Here is a 24,877-nt window from a genome sequence, read left to right as displayed (position 1 = left end):
TAGCCTTCAGCTACTGTCTTCAGGGCCCCGCTAGTTCAGGGAGTTCTGCCAGGTTTCTTCCTGCTCTTTGCGGCACCTTTGAGGGTTGGCTACTTCTGGCTGAACTTGCTTGACACCATTGCCTTTTTGCCCTGTGCGATGTGTCTTTCATGCTAGTGGCACCATTCCAGTGTCATATAACATTCTAGTAGTTTCTGGTTCTGGTCTTGTAAATATCTGCAGGAAGAGCAGCTGTTTCAGGCTTAATTAATCACTTTGAAATTCATTGTCTGTTATTGCCCTCGCATGCAGGCCCTGCCACGGGTGCACTATAGCATGAATATATTACGGATTGCTTGCAGTCATCTGCAAACAATGTAAAGCATTCCTTATAGTGGAGACACACCTCTTTTGACTAGCTTTTAAGTGATGCTGGATTTGACACAGTGAGTGCCTTATGTAAATGTACGCTGGAAATTTCATCCAAATAATACAGGCTTCCTTCAGAAGTGTCCATCTTGGTTTTTTCTGGTATATCATGTGATATTGCAGATTACAGATTTTCCTTATGAACCCTTTAAATCCCAGTGCCCTCCTGCAATGAAAAAATATGAATGCATGAGACATTTTCTTTGGTGCTAGATCGTTTTTTAAACACATCTAATTGATCACATTGCATTCCCTTCAGAAGAGAAAACCTGTACTTTGTCATTAAAAAATAAATGCCATGTCCACTCTACAAAACTGTATGGAAAAACTCTATTGTAATATAATGTAAAATAATTAGCTTTCCATAAATTTTTAAACTTGTAATAGAATGAGTGGTTGCCTCCTTGCTACAGACCTCTGTAGAATGGCTTTTAAAAAGCTGTTGCCATTTAATTCCATTATATTCTATAGTTTTGGAAAATATTTTCTATCTAATAATGAAGATATATATTTCTATGATGCCATTGCTCCACTTGCTACTGGTCATAGTCACAGTTCGCCTTCCAAATGGTAGCAGAAGGGGATAATGGCTTATATTGGAAAGATTTAATGTTGCCACAGTAGGAGTGGTAACCCTTGGAGGCTTGAACCTCCAGGCACACTCCCTCCATCGATCTGCTAACTCTATGCTCCAGTACTACATCCTCACACACTCACGTGCTTGTTGCAGACATGCTCAGGGTGCTAAGCCTGAAGCGTGGGCTTAGAAAAGCATCAGCCTGCCCACACGGACTGGACCAGAGCTTTCATTTACACTGGGAATGTCAGTTAAGTGGCTCATTTAAAGGAAGCTACAACTAAATTAGTTGCTAAAATAGCAGGGATTGACTTGTGTGTATATGGCTAAATCATATTGGTGAAGAGACGATCAGGACTGAGCTATAGTCTGGTGACAGCTCCTGGCTTAGCACAGGAGGGGAACTCTTCTTGTGTAGCCCGTGCCCTTGACAGCTGATACAATTGAGTAGCTACTGTTAAAAAGTTCAACACTGTACAAGCTAAACATGTGCCACCCAGCTAAAATTAATTTGTGTGAGATCTTATTTTGGTTGCTGGCCTAGTGTAAAGGCTGTAAGGACCCAGTTCTGTTTGATACTGACAGTCCTGACCTGGGCCTCACAAAGCTCATCAGCAGAGATATAGAGTTAAGAGCATGAAGGTCCACCAATACCTACAACTCTCACTTAAAATTAGCCCCCTGAATAAGAGCTTTGCTGCATTAAGGCCAAATGCCCAACATTTTGCATGATGAACTCTAAAGGGATTACATATGTTTCATATTTCAGACAGATGTTGGATAAGATGCTAATTAAAGTACACGGGTAGTCTGAGATCAGTCTTAGTGAGGTTATTTACATTTTTAAATATGAGCGAGGGTTCTGTCACACTCCCAGCTGGAATCCCCGTATGAAGTCATGTTGCTATATTGTCATCACATCCTGTTGTGTCAGGACATTAAGCTGTACCGCTGTCTATTTAGTCATCCTGTGTGGCAGGTGTAAGTCTACTCTGTGTCTTCAGGTCAGCCTTGGGCACTGCTATACAAATGTATCCTGTTTCATGATGATACCCTCAGTGCTGTCATCAGAAACTTGTGAGCACCAAGTTTGTTTTAAACGTGTTTTCTTTTGCAGACCCGAGAGGAAGTGTGACCAGCCAATGTGTGAAGAGCACGAAGATGAGAGAATTAATATCTATTGTTTGAACTGTGAAATGCCCACCTGCTCCTTGTGCAAAGTCTTTGGTGCCCACAAAGACTGTCAAGTTGCTCCTCTCACAAATGTTTACCAGCGACAGAAGGTAAATATCTTTTTGTATCTCATAGTCCTCCCAGGATCTGACAGGACGATTGACAGGAAAGTATTCCCATGAGCTTCCTGCGAGTTTCCAAAGGGGCCTGGGGGTGCCTTTGCCATTCCTGTGTGTGAGTGAAAGGCTTACACAACTCTGTAGGAACTGTTTAGAAACAGAGCAAAATAAATTTATTAGAAATCATACAGAAAGATATTATAGTGTCCCAATTTTTGTTAGTATAGTGAGTAAACATTTTAGACAGGAATTTGATGTGAAGCTGAGGATCTCTCTTTCGAGGTTCCTAATCTCTTTTTTTCAGTGCCTTTAGATCAGAAAAACAAGTTGGATTTCCAACACATGAACTGGAAAGAGAGCAGTCCATTACAAATCAAATAGTTATCTATCAGGCACTTTTGCCTTTAAGCATCCCACTTTTAAGAAAAGCTAAGTGAAAAACCTTCTGCAAGTGAATGCAGGAATATTCGGTAGTTGGCAGCACAGGATGTACCTAACATCCTCTGCCCTTGCTGTCACCAGTAAAAGACTTGTTTATTTTTAATACAGTATTAATTTAAAACCTGACTCACTGGGTTATCCTCCTGAGATAAACAGCTCATTTTTCTGGAGGGCCCCAGTGGGGCAAGCAATCAGACAGGCCAAGTTTGCAATCCCAGCCTCCAACTTTGTCACACAGATGCTTGTGTGTGGAAACTACAAATGAGAAGTCACTTTAGGAAAGTAGTTACAAACATTCTTTTCAGTCAAAAAGGGAGGGAGAAGGGGGAGAAGTTTCTTGGACCAAATCCATGCCCCCGATCATTCCCTTTGCGTGGAGATTTGCAAGCGGTGGTTTCCCGCCCAGCGTGCCTGGGGAAAGGGGCTGCCATGCCCAAGACTGGAGGCCTAACCTGGAGGCTGCAGGATGCCTGCTTCAAAGGATCCTTTACAAACCTGTGGAGGCCACAGACACGGTTGCCACTGTCACTACAGCAGTGTGCCAAGGGCCCTTGCCCTGCCCAGCACCCTCACCAAGTCCCCTAGGGACTAGCTTCTCTGTCTCTCCTCTTCTAAGGACACCCCACAGTCGTCTCCCTCCCCACACTTAGGCCATTCCCCTCTTCCACTCGTTTTCCTCATGCCAGTGGCTCGGTCTTTGCTTTTTCCTTGTTTTTTCTCCCTTCCCTTCTCACCACAGCCCCAGCCCCACTACCCTTATGCCAGGGGCTCTGTAGCACCCTGGTCCCTCCAGGTCCATGGGCCATCTCTTCTCTCCAGATCCAAGAGCTACAGTCACCAGGGAAATACTACAGTGGTGTGGCTAGGCCCAGACACTAAGAAAACCAGTCCCTCAAGAGACAAAGACTTTTCTCTCAACAAACCCAAAGGGACTATTTTGGAGCTGTTGAAACATAGCGCTTCAGACAAAAGGATCAAGAAGAGCCTCCTAGAACAAAGTGCTTCCTCCTTTCCAAACCACAGTTTCTATTCCATGGCAAGTTTCAAAACATCAATGTTTTCATAGTATTTTGGGAGAGGAAACAAATGTCAAAGTACTAGTGGATAACTTTTGGGCAGGTAAAGCTCCAGTTTTCCTCGGTTCTGGTGGAAAGAAGAGCTAATACCCTTGTATGGCTCATTCGTCCCCTGCTCCCCACAGTTAGATATGCCACCCTGAAATGGGATGGTGTCTAACCCTCTACTGCTTGCTCTCCCCTTACTGCCTAGTCCGAGCTGAGTGATGGCATTGCAGTCCTGGTGGGGAGCAATGACAGAGTGCAAGGGATAGTCACGCAGCTGGAGGAGACCTGCAAGACGGTTGAGGTAGGTACCACCCCTTTAAATGAAGATATTTCAGTGTGAAGTCGCATCTTTTAAACTGATGGCAATGATCATTCTTTAACAGACCTCACTTTACCCACGTGCATTCCCACAACGCTTTGCTAAACCATTACCTGTGGCGTTGTACAGTGTCAGCTGTACTGCCTCAACCAAAGGATACGTCCTGCTCTGCACCCTGCCTCTGACATTGGCCATGTGGTTGAGAACAGAGTAAGGATAATCCACATCAACACAGCTTGCTCATTATTCTTAGTGGCACAGGATAACAGTGAAATTAAAAGCAGATCCAACAAAATGCCAACAACTCCCAGTTGATTTAACATCTAAGATCAGGTGCTAAAGCTGTAAAAGACCAGTATTAGTCTAAGGCCTGACTGGTCCTGTGAACAGAGTCTTAGTCTCAGTCACAGGGTAGCCACAGCGTGGCTCCCAAGTATGCCATTGAACTCTGTCTTTGGTTACTTTGCGTCCTGTACAAAGTAGTTATTTAATATACTTATGTTGTTCTTTAAGGAGTCTTGGTTTGTTGCTCATGTGAGGCAATTGGGTTCTTACTGTGAGTCTGGATTTTCTGGTAAAGGTCTTGCTCTGACAAAGCTGGAATTGGTTTTGTGTCATTCAAAAGCAGAAGTGGTTTTCATTTCCTCCAAGAGGTTTGCACCAGCAAAGCAAATATAAATATGAGCTCTGACCAGTTTGAGCACCACAGAGCAATAGGCTGAAAGGAGCTCATATCAATTGATTTTATGATCAGAGTTTGATGAAGTATCTAGTGAAGGAATCGCATCCCTCTCAGCCCAGTTAGAATTATATTGACTCTTCAGAGCTGGAGCAGAAAAGAGAAACTGCAGAGAAAAAGAAGTTAATCTAAGATGTATAGATTCTAATTGGTAAGAAAAATTGATTCCACAATCTACCTACACAATTGCCCAAGGCTCCTATTTCCTCAAGGCAAGGAAGAACAGAAAATGGCCAAGTTTGGTTCAAAGAACATAAAACCATTAGCCCAAGTAAATGAGAGAGCACGTTAGCAGCAGTCAGAACTTTGTAGTCAGGAAGCCTTCACGTCGCAAGGATGAAATTGGCTGCTATCAGGACTTCGCAGACAGAAGCAAGCCTTTCAAGTAGGTTAACTGCAGAAATTTGAATGATACAAAAGCAAAAGCTTATACTCATTTAAGTTGAAATAGCTGAACCAGAAACAAAACTTCAAACATCTAGTCTGAAGTATGGAGAAAACATTGTGCTAAAAATACCTTAGTAAATACAACAGTTTCAGAAACTAGCTTCCTCAGAATCATCCACTCAGTTTAAAGTCTAACCTTTAAACTCAAAGTCCAAAGAAAGTACAGCCATTTTACCTTCAGATGTTTTAACAGGCTTTTCACCTTTAAAGCCAGAGATTGCAGAAAATAGATCCTAGAGCTTACCTTGGCACGTCCATGTTACATTTCAAGCAAATCACATTTCCTATCATACAAGAGCTTTGTCTGAATTGACATTAGTTTGCCCTTGAAGATGAAAAGCTACAGCTGGAGATGAGAAATGTGCAAACATGGAAATAATGCTTATAATCCAGGATTGTCTCTTCTCTCTGCTTAACTCTTTGCAGAGAACAATAAATATCTGCTTTAGCAGAAAATACAGGATCATTTTCCTGTTAGCTGGAGTAAGCAATAGCCTACAGTTCTATATTTAGCTATTGCTCCTATCCAAACATAAAAAAGAGAAAAACAAACAAAAAAAAACCTGATTAATACTTGTATACCTTTTAAGTGATTGAAAGCCAGACCAAATTCACATATTATACTGAAAATAAAAACAGGGAATATAAAATGCTAAATACTGGAAAACAATAACAAATAATTAAGTACTGTTTAGCCCTGTAAACAATACGAGTCAAATAATGAAGGAAAAATTACAGTGTTTCTTTCAAATGCTAATAGTGTAGGCCAGTCAATACAGACACCTCAGAACAAGCAGCGCAACTCATGCTCAGTGGCAAGGACTCCTTTCCTTTTGCTGTAGCCATGCTTTAAAAAACGAATAGGCTGAGAACTTTTTTGAATGGAAAGTCATGTATTTGTTAACCTTTTTCATTACTCAAAATCTGATTAGGGTAATTCCATCAGGCAGAGACTTTGTATGGGAACATTTTATACAGAAAGAGAATATTTCAGAAATATTTGAGCGTTTGCAGTTAGGAACCTGTTTTGCACTCTCACTCTTGAGGTTCACAACTCTGTAATATCTCTGAAATATTATATATTAGAGCTTAGAGATAGGGAAAGATCTCTCAGGGCACTCTGCTATCACTCTCTTGCTCTTCTTCCCCTAACACTTGTCCTGTGTCAAATGGCAAAGATAGCACATACCCGTCCTGAAATTAAGGTTGTTTTACAAGTGATCTGAATGACATTTCAGAGGAGGTCATTGTAGACTAAACCGAAGAGGAATCTGGAGCAAGCAGAAGTGCAGGAAACACTGGGAGAAAGCTAGGAGAGGAGTGAAAGAGGAGAGGAAGATTATTTGAGGTCTGAACAATAGAACCATGACTCACTTGGTTCAAAAGCTTCCTTATCTCCACCCTATAATTCACTAATCAGGAATTTCTGGGAAGTGGCAAGGACCTCCAGAAGGGCAGGTCAAGCCTGCCCCCCGGCAAGGAGTTTTAAATTAGGAGTGCCTGCTTAGTCTAGTCTTCCTCATTGGGAAGCAGAGGTGGATACTTGGGTCAATGCAACAAGCATTCGCTCCCCACCCCTCAGCGTAGACAGTGATTTTTAGCCACACATCCATCTTCAAAAGGCTTTCTCCTTTGAATGATACAGAGCAGACTGTCACCACTCATAGGAAAGAGCTCTGGCTGAAAGTCAAGAAAAAAGTTGGATTCTCTCTGGCCAAGTGCTATGAATAATCAGTCTTATCACTTCCAAAAGTACTGTGGGACTGTTAATAATCCTGTGCTGCCAGGATCTCAGCATTATGCCTCAAGGGACGAAGATGAGGAATTGATTCAGCCTCAGTTCCCAGGAAAGAGATTTAAATAATCGCCACCATGCGCAACCAGATATAACCGCAATAAGGTTATGCCCATCTGTGTGCCCTGGGGCACACAGATGACTCAAGTACTTCTATTTGGTAGACCTCAGACATTATAGATAGCCTGTCTCCGATTTCCTCCTCATAAATCCTCCCTTGCAAGTGCAGCGTGTTCTTGTTAGAGAGCGCTCGATGAAGCAGTCATCAAACCCATCCTCCTTCCTCAGTGAAACATGCTATGTTGTCTGCTTGGAAGGACAATAGAAGTGTCTCAAAAAATGATGTGAAAATCAGTGTCTGAAGGTAGGGTTGGAACCTGATTCCTCTTTCTTGTCTTTGTGCTTTTGTCACACACTGTTTTCTTCATGGTACCTCTACCTCATTCACTGCACAGTAAATGGAATATAATGGACACCTATTGTCAAAATAGTGTCTAAGAGGGTGTATGTGAAAATCAAGCCCAGCCAGGATAGTTCCAGGTCCTCTGGCAGAAAAAGAAAATCCTCCAGAGCTGGTCTGAGATGATCACTCCTTTAAAAACCATTCTGTTAGTGCAAATGAACCCAGCTGCTAATATGGTGGGGGTTTTTTACTTTTTCTGCAGACTTTGATGTGTCACTACAGACATCATAAATACCTTTCACAATTTTTTAGCAGCCTGACAAGTTATACAATAACCTGTTTGGGGGCTTTCAGTGGCTTGAAACTCAGAGTTTCAGAACAGTTTTAAAACTTTTGTTCCAATAGCTTGGACTTTGAAAATTATAAAAGTCTCTGGGGTCATTCAGAATCCTTTGCACTGTTCAGAAAGAGGAATTTCTTTGATGAAAATGCTTCCAAGTAACTGTAAAAATAGAAACTCTTTTAAGAACATAACATGTTTAACATAAACCAAATGATTCACAGGAATGCTGCAGACGACAGAAAGAGCAGCTGTGTGAAAAATTTGATTATCTCTATTCTGTACTGGAAGAAAGAAAAAATGAGATGACACAAATAATCACTAGAACCCAAGAGGAGAAACTGGAACATGTCCGATCCCTGATGAAGAAGTATGCAGATCATTTGGAAGCTGTGTCAAAGCTGGTTGAATCAGGAATCCAGTTCATGGAAGAACCAGAAATGGCCGTGTTTTTGCAGGTATGAAGTCTATAAATAGAGATAGAAAAACAATGATGGGTTTGTCAAAATACTATTTAAGCATTTCTCAATTTTAGGCACATTCAGAGTTTGGTCATCTTTGAGTGAACATTTATACAAACTCATTTTTTAAACACTTGCATCAGCACAGACAAATGACTAGTCTTCTTGTGAATAGTATCCAAACCAAGAACGTGAGTATTTGCTATTTGCACGAAAATATACTATCCTGTGTATGAATTTCTGGTCCCCAAAGAAGAAACAGGAATTTTAACATTTTCCAACATATCTTTATTGTCCCACCACTATAATATATATGTATATGAACTTCTGTGAGTTATAGGTTTCATTTGCATATTGAGAGAGTGATTAACTTTCCAAGAATTAAATATTTATGTTCTAAGTCACATTTTTATGCCTTTACTTCATTTTCTTTCCCTCTGGTTTCTTACTATAAACTTAGGAGAGCTGATTAGGAAACCATTAGCAGCCTATCCACTGAATTCATTGGTGTAGAATTTCTGTCCTGCAAGTTTACAATTTCTCTATATTAAAGGCTGGAAGGGTGTTTTCTACCAAAAAAACCCTTATTTTCATTAAATAGTTGCCTTTGAAGAGTACAATGTTCTTTTGGGATAAATAAAATTTTGTGGCTCCAGAAGTATGCCCTTATGGATAGTCAAAGATATAGTTACTGTGACTAAAGATGGTAACAGAACAATTGGTTTTCACCACAAATACACACACAAAAAAAAGAGCAAAAATATTTCCATTTCATTTTTGTAGAAATTGTACCTATTTCCCATCATATTCAGATTTTAATTAAAAAGCCTTCAATGAACTAAAAAGTTTACTCAGCTGTATACTAATTACCATCCAAATTTGATCTCATTCATAGATCTCATGGTTGACATTTATGAGATCCATATTAGTGCATTTAGAAGCAGCCAGTGTAAGAATTAGATCTCAATGCATAAAATCTCTGAAAAAACGGAACCATTTAAGAAGTCAGTTATTTCCTTTTTGTTTTCACAGAATGCCAAAACATTGCTACAAAAGTAAGTATTTAAACTTGAGACTCTTGATCTTTATAATGAATTACAAATTACAAATTTATCTGCAAATCCAAAGGCCAATAACCAATCTCTCTGTTTTAGAATTACTGAAGCATCTAAAGGATTTCAAATGGAAAAAATAGAGGATGGGTATGAAAATATGAACCAGTTCACAGTGAACCTCAGCAGAGAAGAAAAGATAATACGAGAAATTGATTTTGACAGAGGTATGTCACTTATTTCACCTCAATTGCTTTCATAAATTGCAGCTGTGTGTAATTTACATGATGCTACTGAGTAGGAAAACTTGAATCAGATATTTCTCTCCGTCTCAAAGTGTAACTAGACCACTTTGTATCAATCATAATCAAAAGCAAAATCCATCACAGTCAAAAAATCACATAACCTGTTGACATCATTAATCTTACCTTTTATGTGGCCGCAACACTTTCCTAAGCCCATGATCTTTACTGACTCCTCATGTGAAGGGACCACAAAATTAAGCTTTTATCTCTGTCTGTAAAGTCCTTTTTTCCCTAAAAGATGCCATTATTGTATGGCCTGTTTGCTCTAGAAAGTCATTAAAGAAACAGAAAGTTTACTGCTATAAGAAGTACTTATGAAAGATACTTTTTTTAACTCTTTCTTTATAATAATTGAGAAATTTAACAGAAACATAATCAAAATTCAAAATTGCAGTTATAGAGGGAAGCAAAAATTGTCGTCTTTCATGCATTTAACATTGTGTCATGTCCTTTGTCATGACATCATGACTAAACATACTTAATATGTCTATATAATAATGCAAAGTTGTAATTCTACATTTACCAAAGTAGCCTGAAATCTAGGCTCATCTATTCGTCACCTTACAGAGTAAGCCACAAGAAGTTAATGGAGATAAATGTTTCAAATAAGCAGATCTCTCCTATTAAAAGGTGGCAGTAACAGTCATCTGGGTATCTCTGATTTTCTTGCTAAAGCTGGATTCTGCTAGTACATTTACATTTAGCTTTTTCAGCCCGGTTAAGTCTCATGCAGATGCCACCCATCGCTTACTCCCCTGCCACAACTTATATTAACTTGAGAGTGCGTGGCTGCTCCCTGCAAGGGACCTTGCGTGCCTGCCGTGCAGTCTGTTGGTTGGGATCCATGGACTAGCTATGCTTGGCACAGGGGTCCGTGTAGTGGGACAGCAGCTGTGGCACCAGTCAGCAGCAGAGGAGCAGGTGCCATCTTGCAGGGCCATGAACCTCCAGGGATTTGTCCTGGGAGGGACAATCCCTAGTCACAGCCTCGTGCCCAGTTCGTCCCTGCGATCAGCCACAGCTGCCACATCCCGGCCACACACATTCATCTGCCAGGATTGTGACCTCCTGCTCCGGGCACACACCCCCACCATGTGATGAGGAATGTGACACCCACCTCTTGGGGACAAGGCATTAGCAAGGGCTTTGGCAATCAGGAGTTCAGTCCTGCATTTGACACTCCTACCACAGTCAATGAGGTAGGGGACGTGGAAGCAGAGATTCAGCACTCTGCTTATAGGAGTGTATTTGTCTGCAGAAACATTTCTCCATTATGAGGGTGTTATTTTGCAGATCTATATTCCTTCTACATACTCAGGCAGAACCATAACCTGTGCAAAATGCGCAGCCAATTTGGAGCTTGGGTTAATGCATCCATCTAAGTTTATTTCTCTGAAGTGGTAGGATGGCTCTGTACAACATGCAAGGTTTGTGAGGATGAATAGTGTGATTATGCAAAAGAAAATGCATTGTTAGAGGGCTCCCTCTGGAAAAAAGCCAAGCCACGAGTGCTGACAACAGGATGTGTCAGATGATGCAAAAGCAATAGTTTGACCAAGTTTGACAGTCTGGTTTTAGGGAGGTTGATATCCCAAACCTCCAGTCACATATTGCAAAGCACTGACCTGGTAAAGATTAATTATGATGGCTTCCATGGTGTTTAAAACAAACATATACCTAAAATTGCAGGAGGGACTTTTTTTCCTGGCAGGTTGTGCCAGACCAGTTATCCTCTCCCAAAAAAGTGCAGGGCCGTGCTGCCCATCCCTCATGAGGATAACTGCGTTGGCGGGACTTTCTGTCCTTTTCCCATGGAAAGGGCCAGCTTAAGATTTTAACAAGCGTGTGTGTTCGGTGTCCTCCCTGCTGCAAAGTACCTGCCAGCAGCTCCATGGTAGTGCCCAGTCCAGGCTGGTGGGAGCAGGCTCCTCACCAATGCCCTCCCTCCAGCCTGTGTCCTCTGCCAGGCAGCAGACTATCAGTAGCTTTGCCATGCAATTGTAAATGGCTTTTTAATTACATAAAGACTGTAGCCATCTTCATGTGGTGCTCAACCCTGTACTTCTACATGTATCCTATCAGAGGAGGAGGGAGAAGAGGAAGAGGAGGAGACGGTGGATGGTGAAGATTTGGATGAAGTCCACACAGAGTCATCCGGAGAGGATGAGCAGGAAGAGGTGGAGGAAGGGGCTGAGAGAGCACCACAGCCACCTCAGCAGGACCCTGAACCGCAGAGCGCAGCGGGAGAGCCCCCCACCGAACCCACTCCGATGCCGCTGCCCGCTGCCCCGGCTGGTCAGGTAAGTGGCCCCAGTGCCCCGCTGCCCTGCCAGCTATGCCGAGCGCGCCCTGGCAGAGTAAGAAAATGCTTCCCTGTGGCCTGTAGGCACCATACGTCAGGAACGCAGCTAAGGGAGTCGATGCGCTGGAGAGCAAAATTGTTTATTGCCCTTGTACACATATACACAACTGTACCCTGTCCCTGTGACCTGCATATATATCACTTGGTAGGCAAAAAATTACACTGATGGACAAATTGAGACATATATGGAATACATAAGATACAAATAAGAGGTTCAGTTTGGGAGTTAAGTGCATTACAATGGATGTTCTGCTTGCTGTGATTTAACTCAGACTAACTATTATAAATGAAATGGCTGGTAAAATATTGATACTAAGAGAATTTGGCATTCCCTCTGGATTTAGTGAGCTTTCCACCACCAATTTTTAGATTGTACTTCTAATCTGCTTTCTGTGAATGGCATTTGCCGCCTTCTGCTCTGGTCATCCTAGGGATATTGTCCAGGTGGATGCAGGGATATCATACACCAAACAGGAGAGGAAACTGCCTCTTACAACTTAGCAGCAAACAGATTCAGGGTGTGAATAATTTAGGCCAGCAGTTTTTCTTAAGGAATGCGATTAGAATGAGACGATAATTGCCACATACTCTAAAAGACCTACATAAAAAAAATATACTTCATGAGTTACTTTAGCTGGCCATACATACAATTCAATTAGCAAATTCTCCTCTTATGCAATTTACCCAGTGAAGTTGCTGAGTGGGTAAAGGCTGCTGTGAAGATATTTGAGGAGGCCAGTGTGAAAACAAGAGAGCACATAAAGAATCTTTGATTGTAGCAAGCTCCCCACATAAATCAAGGGAAAATAAACACTATAGATTCATTCTTGCTTTGATTTAAAAAAATACGTGAGTTTGCACTAGTTGTGTGAAGATGCTCTTAAATCAGGCTTTATTGATTTAACCTTTAAGTTTGCCTTTTGAGGATTTGCACTGACTTAACTAAACTTATGTCGCCTAACTGATGTAGGTTTTTATGCAAACAAGAACGAGACATAAGCAATTCTGCCCACTAACGTGAAGTCGCTCACTTCTAAGGCTAAAATGGGAAAGGTACAGCATGCTGCTGTAGCAATTGTAAAATGCCATTAGGAGACGGTCGGATGTGGAGTCAGACATGGCACATGGGTGTTGCAGTGTGTAGGATACCTGTATTTCAGCTTTTGCCTTCAGGTGTAAGAAAGGCAAAGCAGAAATGCTGTGGTGATAGCAGGTACTGTGTGGGCGAGCCCCAAGAGCCTGATGCAGGTAGAGAGGTGCAGTTCAGCCGGCTGCTCCTCTTCCTGGCAGAGCAACTGTGCTTGGCTTATAGCATTGATAGCAAGGCTGGTGGGCAAATGTTTCTCCCCAGTATCTTTGTATTCCCCTCATTCTGACTGCTCATATCAACAGACTCATTGGCAAATGTGTCATTCTTAACCCAAAATCCAACAAGCCATTCAAATGTACCTACACCCATTGTTCATGGCTGGTACCGGTTCATGGGGCTCTTAGGCAGAATTTCTTATATTTTTAGGGTTGAATTGGGTGTTTATCTGAATTAATGAACCGCTTGCTCATTCCTTTCTCAGTCAGCATCCCCTTCCCAGCTAATTCTACCCTTCTATTCTATTTTTTGGGTAACTTATTTTCTTTCCCATATCTGTGTTATTCAAATGATAGTTGCTTTTGCTTTGCATTTTGATTGCAATTCTTTCAGACCATATATTAGAACAAAGCTATTCCTTGCAGTGAGATATAACAAACACGGCATGCAGAGCAGCGTGGCTACAGCAGGAAGGTAACGTGGTGCACTCTGCTTGTTCTTCTCTTTATCTGTCCTGATTAAGGATGAGATTGTGACACCAAGTGGTTCTCAACAGACCCCAGAGTCTGACAGTCAAGTGCCAGCCACAGCAGAAACCATCGATCCCTTGTTTTACCCTAGCTGGTATAAGGCTCAGTCGCGGCAACCAAGCAGTCCAAGCTCAACCCCGGTGAGTGGGTTGGGGAAAGTAGGGCCTCCCGTTTCTCTGGAAACAAGTGCAAAGAAGGCAGAAGCCCCAGCACCATCAGCGATCGAGGAGAACGCACCGGGGAGTGGTAAGGAAAGTAATGCCACTGCAGCAACGTCCAAGGTCAGTGCTACCGAAGTCACCCCAGTGGGCTGTGATGTGCAGCAAGGCGGGAACAGCAGTTGTTAAGGAAAATGTGACTTAATTTTCCTCTGCATGCTAAGGAATAAGAATAATTTCAGAAATATGGAAACAGTATAAATTGTCATTTCAGCAAATCCACTGGATTTACAGATGGTTTCAATATGTGACAGGCTGACTTTTCAGCTTCAGAGTAGCATGCCGACGGTTGCTTGTGCTTAACTGCCAGTGCACCTCGCTTGTGCGAGCTGTTATCCGAGTTGCTCACGCACACGCTTAGGAGCTGTCAGAGAGGCTGGTGATGCCTCTGCGCAATCAGATATTTGCATGCATTAGTAGCAGACAAATCCTGTGCATGAGATTACTCTCGTCACCTGTTGAAAGCCTAGGTACATCATATGCCATCCTACCACCACTGGTAGAGCAGCTATGGCTTGGCTTTGCCTTCTGCAGCTCTCTGACTGCACCTGGAGCATACGGCTTCCCCATGTGAACATGAAGCTATGCAAATACCCAAAGCCTTCTTGTGTGTTTGATTGCCTCTCAGTAAGCAGTGTGATTTCCTGGGTTCAGATCTGTTGAACAGGATTTCCTCCAAGGATTACTGGGACTTGATTAAAGGAGAGCAGGAAGATAATATATTCCAGTTCTGTGTTAGACTACCAGCAGCATGATGGGATAACAGAAACTGATGTGTTGGGTATGGGAGGGCGTTTCTCTTAAAATGACAATTTTAGAGTTGGGATAACCTGAATTTGAATATATCTTCTTCTCCATACGTGTACAAACTCCACATGGGTCAAAGATCCAAGAAACAGAGCTGAGGGAGCTGTGCATGGGAGATTTGCACACTACACCTGCTCCTGCTCCGGTGCCTGGCTACCAGCCCATGAGCAGCACTCTCTAAATTAGACCATCCTGATTTACAGGCTTAAGCCATATGTTTTAAAAAAGCAATTACCTGTATGTGTGCAACAAGAGGAGATTGCGTGTGTGTGTGAAAAAGCACAAGTGGGTAGTAAGTATTTCATGCAGTTTCCTTTAAAGTTGGAGTCGACCATTCAGCATACATAAGCAGCCCTACCATGACAAACCCTCACGTGGCGGGCAAAAAGTTAGAAGAAGAAGGAATTCACACAGAGAGATAGGATAAAATAGGCACTTAACTTTTAGCTGGAGGCTTTAGTCAGTGACACTTGAATTTGGTGCAATGATCCTCGCCAGCTTCAGTCTTAACAAAAGCAATGTTTGACCCCCAAATTTCAGTAGCTATTTTTCAAGTCAGGGTTTGATTTGAGAGTATTTGAGTGGAATAAAAAAGACAAAAAAAGAGTATTTTGAAATTACCAAATCTGCTATGACCTTATCTTCTTAAGCATATTCCAAACGAGCTGGCAAAAGCAGGTAAATTCAAAGTGAAATTAATTGCTGCTATTTCTTCGTATCAGTTCCACTAATGACTGGACAGCCAAGCCTCACCATAGGCAGGTAAAATTCTTATGGGTAAATTCCCTGGGAACTTGCCTGACTGTGGTCTGCTTCCCTGGGTCCTAATTTACCAGTAGCAAATAAAGGAGGAAAATTAAGATTTGATGTGGCCAACTGTCTGAAAAAACAGTGGCAATGATTTTCAGTCACACCGAAGCAGCAACCTGGTACCCAGCTGTCTTCATCATCAGGTACCGGGAATAACAACAGGCACATGGGAAAGATGTCAATTCCTGTTGACGTGTGAATTTGGGGGTGCTGGGTTTCAATATTTTCCCGGATCATGAGCGACACTGACATGTTGGGAGGAGGAGGATGTTGAGAAGAGTAGCACGTCGTTCTGGGGACAGGGGGAGGAAGGAGTAGGGGACACAGCTGAGGATAGAGTTGCCCCTGGGCTGGAGACAGAGGAAGGGATAGGAAAGCTCGGAAAGCAGAAAGGTGCAGAGTGTGCTGAAGAACAGAAAAAGCAGAGTGACCAAGCTAGGAACGGTGATGCCGCAACATTACACCATGGTCAGATTTGCAGATCTGAGCTGAAATGTGTCTCTGTCACGAACAAAATGGCCTCTGTCGTGTGGCAGTGAGCATTTTTATGTATGTGAACTTCAACTCTGTTTTTTTCTTGCATGTGATTTTTGCACAACCCACTCTGAAATGCCATATTTGTTTATTTTTTTAAAACCCCGGCTGATGTTCCTCACATCATTGTTTCTATACCCTTCCTCCAATTACATCATTGTTTCTGCTCCCTTCCTCCAATTAAAGGATATCATAGAAAAGTGCTGTGGAAACAGAGCTTTTTCACTGAACGTAGTGATAATGACTAGTTCGTGTCATGACAACACTGGTGAAGCACTCTTCTTATTTTCTCACAGGAGTTAGCATTCTGCATATCACTTTTGGCATTTCTTATCATACTACATCATCTTTGGAATCTGATTCAATACATGATTTGTACTTTCATGGGTAGGAAATATTTTGTTTTACCATTAACTAACAGTTAAAATAGTGTCTCTGGTGATGTTCCTACATGGTTTTAAAGGTTTTTTTCCCTTTCTTCCCATCCAAAAACATCATGCTAGTTCACAGTACTTCCACATTTCTTCCTCGCACCTTCCAAACGCCACCCTTCAGCTTACTCCTGCATGGTTAAACATTGCCTCTCCCTGGTTCAGAATGAAGAGACATTCACTCCCTCAGATATATGGGCTTATATTTCAGTTGCTGTTCAGATGACTAGCAGGATGGAGAACCTGTGGGTCGACAGGAGATGTGAAGAACCCTGAGTTTGTTCAGTCCAACAAATGGGGGAGGAACATCTGGAGAGCAATGGTTGTCATCAGAGGGGTAAACGTCAGGAAGAAAAATTCAGTGAATAATCATGCTGTTGGGATTCCCATTATGAGCAAACTGCCAGGGGTCCCTTGGGGGATGGCTCAAGCCCTGCTCCCTGGAGGTCCCCATGAATCAGGGCTCAAGCCATCCCTCCAAGGGAGCACCATCGTGGAGAGAGTCCCCTCACACCCCAGCCCACACAGCACACCCCACACATTGGGGACTCCTCTTCAGGTCCTTTCTCCACCAAAAAGCATATGAAGCCATCTCTCCTACATTCCCAGTGAGAGTGGAGTACCAAACATGGCCCTGAAATGCATCCCCATGCAGCTGGAGGTGATCACAACCCTTTAGACACCCAAGACTGTGTGTGTGTGTTTTTAAATATCTGTGCTTAAAAAACATTTTTCTGAAGGCAAAGGCTTTTTTTCCTTAGGTCACACTAATTAAGAGCTGAAATATCTAAAAGATCAAGGACTAAGAACTTCACTACCCAGTGAAGTTGTCCTGAATGCAAATACTGTAAATTAAACCTTAACTATTCCGTAACATCTCTTCTGGAGTAGCTCTTTTGGTAGATACTGTCCATGATTTAGTTCTTCCAGCTCCAAATTCACACCCCTCTTAGGTAACACATATGTATATTCAATTTCCAAAGTGATATGGCTGATCTGTGGAGAATCCTGTGTTACCACTGGGGCATTTAATCTTATTTTCTGAAGACCAAAAACATCTGATGCAAAACAACTGTAGTTACCTTTGTGTATTTGCCCTAATGAAAGAAGAATTCAATTTTGGTCTATTCTTCAACACAAAAATGTTTGGTTTTCCCTGCTCACTTTCTGTACTGCGCTCTAAGCATTGTACAACACAATATGGTGCATCTATGAAAAATGATAAATTATTATTCAGCTTTTATGTGCAAAAATTCCAGCACTATGACTGAAGTATATCTCTCCATAAAAAAGGGAGAGGGGAGAAGCTACACCTGTGCTTTAGCTGCATAAGTTATGCAAAAAGATGCCCTGTCTGATGGCCATTTGAATTTGAAAAGCATCAGACACTGTGAATCTCAATTAAATTTACAGATCATAGTTTAATTTTCATTTATTTGTCTTTGGTTTTGAAAATTCGTTGTTTTATTACAAGAGGACATAGAGCTTGTTTGTACTCCTGGGAAATCAGGCATGCGAATAGCATTATGCTCTTTTTTTCCCTCTCTTTCTTTTTTAATTCAAAATACCTTTTGAAATTAAAAATAGACAAATGGAGAAAGCTCTCATTTCTACCATTTGAGACCTCTTTCTATGTGGTCTCTAGTGACAGCTTTATGATTTATTTAATCACGAAATAGAAAGGAGGTGAGGGAGAAAGGCATTTTGGTCTCAGACTCTATTCGCATAAAAATGATTTTCTCTGTTTGTAGTGAGGTGGCTGTTTAGACAGTTCATGTGTCTTTATCTTTCATGTGAGATATCAGGTCACTGCCCTTTTTTCTTCTTGTGTGATAAGCCTCTGAAAGCCAAATAATAAAATTACTTTAAATAACTGTGATAATAATTTATAATAATAATATAAATCTGCATGACTGTCATTATAAAAGCAGCATATAATTTATTTTCAGGCTATTTTAATAGAATGCACTGATAGGGATTTCCGTCTTTTTCAGCCACAAAAAGAGGTCAGTTCCACCTATTAATTCCCAAAATTTACTTTGTTTAAAGGCCACTGCACTCTAAGAAATTGTATCGATGCATAAAGAAATTTCCTCCACAGTGCAGGAGGGTGTATCGGCAGGGATATGGGAACAGGAGGTGCAGCCCACAGGTGTACAGATTGCTTGGTCTAAGAAGGGAGGGAAGGAGATGATTCAGCGTGAACAAAATAGATAACTCTGCACTAGAGAGCTGTGTCCCGCTTCAAGGAGTGCCTAAGTCAGAAGTATAGTCACCGCAGGCTGCTTCTGTGGCTGACAGAGGACAGGAGGCATCTCCAGTGAGAGACATTTCACCAGCTGCTGCTGGTTCTCACTTGGCACATCTTCACATCTGCCTGCTGTGTGTAAGGTGACATCGCTCCTAACGCAGGTGCCGCAGCGTCTAAAGTTGGGGGGAGGCTTTTGAAGTGAATCTCAGCCTCTGTGGATGACAACTGGGAGTGAACGATTGAAACACAGGGCACGGAAATAGCATCAATGAGCTGCCTTGCCACCATGGGGAGTAATGTATTAGTGAAGGGTGACATAGACATTAACAAGCAGCCCTTTCCAGTGCTTGGGAGAAACAGATCTTGGATCCAAAACAAAAAGTTAGAGAGGTTAGAGACAGACTGTGTGATGAGTTACAGAAGGACGTGAAGCAAGCCTTCACCAAGTCTTAAGTTGTCTTGTGTTTGGTCTCAGAAGACACACTGAGTGAGCTAGGAAGAAGAATACATATTTTGTGCATTAGACTTCAGAAACTCGTTCACCCATTTGGCATTTCAGGACTCAGGCATGTGTTTTTGTACTCTTTATATCTGGAGGATGCTACCAAGGCATATAGGTGTGGAGCTTTAGGCATATGAAGAACGGTGTGTATGTTTGTAAATGCTCGTGGCATCTAACTGTTGGACTGGCGCACCTGAAGGGGTATATGGCCCTGCAGTCTCTTGGAAATCTGACTTCTGAATATGCATTGAGTCATCCTTAGTAGTAAGATTAGTTTTCAGGAGTGCTGAACATCTATCTGTCACTTCTAACAGTGCAAATGCTCAATACTGATAGCTATCAAGCCAGGTCTGTAAGCCCTTCTTGCTGCCCAGCTTTAGGCAACCAAATGTGAAAAGCCGGCCCTAAGTTCTGCCTTTTAATTCCCTTGTGCAGACCTCTGATAGCTAGAGAAATCCATGCACTTCAAGAACAGTAAAACCACTTTCCGGAAATGTGTAGTCCTTAAAAATATCTTCACATTCAGAACCACTCTATCCCACACTTTGTAACAGAGGAATCCCAAAAATGAGCAGTGACGAGTATTTTATAATAAAACCCTCTTGTGTTGTCACTGGAGGAAGGGAGATCACAAAATCCCTTACATCTGCTCAAATTATTTCAGTTTGGTTAAAATACAGAGGGCAATGGATGCATAAGGAAAAGTTTGTTAATTTTTTTCCCCTAATCAGATTTTTGTAGGTAACATCTCTCATACAATGACACCATATAAATTTGTGAGAGTTTATGAAAGTCTTGTATTCACCTGGGTCTCTGGTTATCCAGTTTATCTCACCTAAGATGAAGTACTGGACCTTGTATTCTGTTCCTCACATTCCCTGTCAGAGAAGTGGCTGTCTGTGGCTCCAAAGGACTGAAGCGCATACATTTAGTTTGAAAGGAAATGCAAGTTAATCATCCACAAACAGTATTCTGATCTAATTTCCCTTTGCTGCCAGTAAGTACGGTGCTTTAATTCCATGAGGATATAAAATATAATCAGGACTGAGCTCTTTGGGAGGAGAAATACTAATGGAGTGGCCTATGTTAATCTTGTTTCATTAGTTTTTAAATTTTCTTTTACCTGCTTGCAACCTTATGCCATCTGCCCGAATTACCATAGGGACAGTCCTCTCTGTATTCAGGTACTGTAGTTCTCTTTGCCCTGCTGCTGAATACTTCAATTTCAGCTCATGATCCTTCAAATATTTTTCCATGAGACAGCTTTAAATCACATGTCAGAGAGGTCAGTACTCAGCTAAGTTTTAGCTGATTGGTTGTCACGTCAATATGCAGACAACACGGACAAAATAAGATCATTTGAAACCAAAATAAGCCCAAGAGAGATCACACTGTGCTCGTTGTCCGTGTACCTCTGCTTTTCCATCACTCTATAAAAGGTACGGTCCCACATTTTAGTGCAGTGCTGCTCTGGAATGATTGCATGAGCGTGGCGGTGATACGCAAAAAATAATTGCCTTTCTCTTCTCCGAATTGGAAACTCAGTCTTGCCAATCTGCTCAGGTAAGGAAGCTAAGTCTCCCTCTTCAAGCCAACTACTCCAAGAGAGGGGATTGCTTGCTTGAGAGAAGGGAGTCTTGCAAGGCTGGATCTTGTGGGAACGATGCTAAGCGAGGGTCTCCCTCCCCTCCGGCCCACCTGACACGGCCTTCCCACAGTTTGCCTCCAGAGCGGGACAAGAAGTTTGTTAGCATCAGCAGCAGGCGCAGCCCAGGCAGCTCTCTCTCAGAAAGCCAGCTGCTGCTCTGAAGGCTCTCTGCTCCCTGCAACTCCTGTGTGTAGTGCTAATGAAAGATCTGGGAATGTGGAGAGCAAAAGTCAACTTGATATTTACCACCTACATCTGGATATATTTGTACTATATCTTTCCTTAGGTAGAAAACTGGATGGGTTTATTTATGTTCAGATAAAAAATCTGCAAATTTTGACAGAATGAAAAATGGGTCATCTATCCTCCACGAAGCTGAGCCTTTTGTAGGAGACCCATGAATCAGCTAGTATGCAAGCCCAAATTAAATTCTGTTTGAAGCTTCTTCCTGAACATCTCTTAAATTTCACTCAGGAAAAAAAAAGTGTTCAGCCTGTAGCTGAAATACAGGGCAAATGCTAGATGCAAGAATCTCAGTTAACGGTCCAAAAATTCTGCCTTTTCTTCTCTGTAATTGGACTTAGTGAGTTGGGAGTCAGTTATAGCGGCAGGGTCTGAGGCCACTCAGGCTGATGTTTAGTTGATGGCAAATTCTGCCTGTAAATTTCCATTTTGCATCTTGACTTTGTGGTTCAGGTGAGATTTTTTTTCCCCTCAGTTTAGCAAATACATGCAGAGAAAATCAGGAAAGTCTTGATTGTTCCTCTTTTAACACCTCTCTCTCCCTTCTGAGAATTATCTGAGTGATTCAGAGGCAGCAGTGATGAGTCGTGAGGGCACTGCATTAAGACCGGCTTTCAGACAACAGTTTCTCATAATTAATATAAGTGGCAAATACTTCACCTGAAGTTTTACCTCAGATAGTCTGCTCTGTGATTTGTCTGGTGAGTCATAGATACCATCTGATTTATGTGTGTTTCATTTATTTCAATCCATTACTAGCAAAAGGACCTCCACAATGACAGCGTGGACAAAATTATTTCTCCTGTTCAAATTAATACAAAGCCACGCTCACCTAGATGTTGTCTTTCTGCAACTAGCTTATTTAAATACTGAATCCTACCTCCACTTGACCTCCTCCTCCAAGCATCACTCGTTCTGCTCATTGTTAGGGCGTTCGGAAAGGGAAATAGAGTGTAAACAAAAAATACTTCTTAATCATGGATGAACTCTTGCTGGTTTACATCGCTTTACAGTAGATTTATGTCACAACAACATAAGCCATCTGTTCGTAAAATACTTGGTTAGTTGTCATCCTATTGCCTTGAGACAGCTCAGGCTTTCAGTGTAGCTGTACACTCGTCTATGGAAAGCAGTGTTTGTAATCCTATAATAATTAGAGATGGATCAATATTTAAATACCAGCCTATGTGATTGAAATCCCACTGGCAGTAATTAGTAAACTGGGGCTGAGTCCTTTGGATATTGTATCATGCCACTTCTAGGCTTTCCAGACTTGTGAGCAGGCAAGGGGCTGGACCGGAGCACCCTGCAGGATTTGGTGCCTACCTACCTGGCGTTTGAAATGGAGACACAGGTTGGGAGCTGCATGTATAGCCAAAATTAAACAGAAAAAAGAGAGGGACATATCAAACAGTGCTGATGCAGTCTTAGATCCCTTCTCAGTTGACATGTATTCCTAACATCTTTACAATAATCTCCAGGTCACTAAGTAAGAGATGAGTGACTAATTCAGAAAACCTGTTATCCCAGGCTACTGGCCAATGGAGACAGATCGGTGCTGTGATGTTCAAACCATGATGCAGATAGCCAACATAGATGTCACACCTTTGACTGAGCAGAGAATGAGGATCTTACAGTCCCAGAGAATAAGTGATCTGGATTTCTCATTGCTCTTTTTAATTTAGAGAGCACCCTATAAAATCCGCCTGAGTCTATCTCAACCACCAAAGGTGGTGATTGAAATACAGACCCAATCTCTCAGAGCACTCCTGGCTCAGCACTTCTGCACACAGAAGAAGTGGCTATTTTTCATGATGAAACACTTGCTGTATGACTTGCTCTATTACAAAATGCCTTACTGAGGAAAGGTAGCTGTTGTTGCCCCCACCAGTGCTGGTCAGGCTTTTCAACATCTGGCACTAGATTTATTTTTTTAAATGCATTCATTTTTATAATTATGCACAATTTCGTAATTTAATTTTATAAGATTCCTTTTTTTTAAAAGTGGAATTGGTGCCCACCCAGATGCAGGTCAGTGCCAAGCTTGTCTCTGGGGTCAGTTGCCTGTGATCTGTGCTCTATATTCCGTAAAAACCCGGTCAATAACTGTGATTGAATCAGGGACTTTAAGAGCAGTATTTATCACAGCTTCCTTGGACTTCACCTGGGAACAGTGCAAGATGGGCAGAAGGAAACTTGATTTAATATCTTGCTCATCGGCTGGCTGAGTGCTGTGCAAGCAAGCCAGCATTGCTAATGGGTGAGCAGAGATTACAATGTGTAGACGTGATACAGCAGCCGTCTGTCCAGGAAGTCACGGTGCTGCTCACTGAGCAATGTATTATTGTTAAAGTAGACTCATTCCTTGGCTACCAGCTTCATTTGCTGTGATCGTAGTTAGGAGAAGATTCAGGCAACTGAAGACATGGTAAAATGAACATACAAAGGAAAAGGGGCAGCAGCACAGGTGATGACGGAAAAAATGTTTTAACTGTGGCCAAGACTTTCTTTTTTCTGTTACGTCATGGCTTTAAAGAATGGCAACCTGTTGCTTTAGCTGACATTCCAGCTTTTCTTCCTGCATCTCCATCAGTGTGCTTTTGTCTCTCAGAGAAGCTGTGCTTTGTCCACAGCTCGCATATACCACCCCCCGCATACTTACAACAGCCCAGCTAAGTCAGTCACTCAGATGTGAGCAGTGCTCCAACCTCCAAAGCATGGTATGTGTCTACACACCTCCCAGCTATGCTGGCTCCACTATCTGATCCTGTGAATGGAGCTCTGGGGTGAGTCACAGTCTGAACTGGCACTCTGTCTCATTCATTGGATTTGCAAAAATACCATTTGCAGAGAAAGAAAAAGCTTTCATTTACAACACTCCGTATTACTCAAAGGAAAGACTACATGACAGAGACAAACATGACGTTAAACCATTACTAGGTTTGCTGCTTCTCTCTGAAAGCTAATAGCGAAGTTTCTCTGACATGGACTAGATGGGTTACTGCCACAGAGAAGTTCTTGGAAGGTCTTTACTTCACGTTTAACTTGTTGATCTACTTGTCCGATGAAGCAGAATTAGGGGGAAGAGGGGAGAACTGGTAGCCATGAGTAGCTTTCTGGCACTGGTGGCCAGTGCATACCACTTACTTCTACACCCTCTCAAGATGATCCTTCCTCTGCTAGACAGTTCTCCAGCAGGGCTGGAAGGGAGCAGAAGTGAAAGATTGTTCATTGATCAAGAGGTCCTCAAAAACTTCACTCTGAGAGGAACGAAGAATGACGTGTGGATAGATCCAGGAAAGACTGTTCTGATCAAGCAGCCTTAACATTCACGTGTTTGTAAGGCTCTCCTCTTGGGTTTCCTTCATTTTCCTGGACTAGGAATGCAGGACTAGGTTTTATGCAAATCTGTAGTTAATCACTCTCAACAAAAAGTAATGCCCGTGAGATGCAGCAATGGGTGAAATATTGAAAAAGTATCTTATTTCTGGCTTTTTTGTTTGAGCCATGGAAAAGATAGGTGACATAAATATGGGAACTTTATTTCCTTTGTCCGAGTAACAGAAGAAAGCTGCTCCCTTGGACCATTCTC

At 42.0% G+C, this 24,877-nt stretch overlaps 1 protein-coding gene across 2 annotated transcripts in view; it reads left to right on the top strand.

Annotated features, from left to right (window-relative positions):
* Nucleotides 1-24,877, top strand: part of TRIM55 (tripartite motif containing 55) — a gene marked incomplete at both ends in the record, with an annotated part of 37,940 nt that overhangs the window by 5,403 nt on the left and 7,660 nt on the right. Inside the window, 8 exons of one of the 2 annotated variants that reach the window (XM_082328561.1) lie at nucleotides 2,103-2,268; nucleotides 3,988-4,083; nucleotides 8,050-8,283; nucleotides 9,319-9,341; nucleotides 9,441-9,565; nucleotides 11,726-11,943; nucleotides 13,835-14,122; nucleotides 16,507-16,635. In XM_082328561.1, coding sequence (XP_082184687.1) covers nucleotides 2,103-2,268; nucleotides 3,988-4,083; nucleotides 8,050-8,283; nucleotides 9,319-9,341; nucleotides 9,441-9,565; nucleotides 11,726-11,943; nucleotides 13,835-14,122; nucleotides 16,507-16,635 — 1,279 coding nt within the window. Of the gene's footprint in view, nucleotides 1-2,102; nucleotides 2,269-3,987; nucleotides 4,084-8,049; nucleotides 8,284-9,318; nucleotides 9,342-9,440; nucleotides 9,566-11,725; nucleotides 11,944-13,834; nucleotides 14,123-16,506; nucleotides 16,636-24,877 lie in introns of those variants that run through there. The other variant, XM_082328562.1, reaches the window with a different exon arrangement.

Source organism: Platalea leucorodia (assembly GCF_965183815.1).
Source record: "Platalea leucorodia genome assembly, chromosome: 1".
NCBI classification, from domain to species: domain Eukaryota; kingdom Metazoa; phylum Chordata; class Aves; order Pelecaniformes; family Threskiornithidae; genus Platalea; species Platalea leucorodia.
The sequence above is the reverse complement of the archived record's forward strand: the minus strand, read 5'-3'. Positions and strand labels throughout refer to the sequence as shown.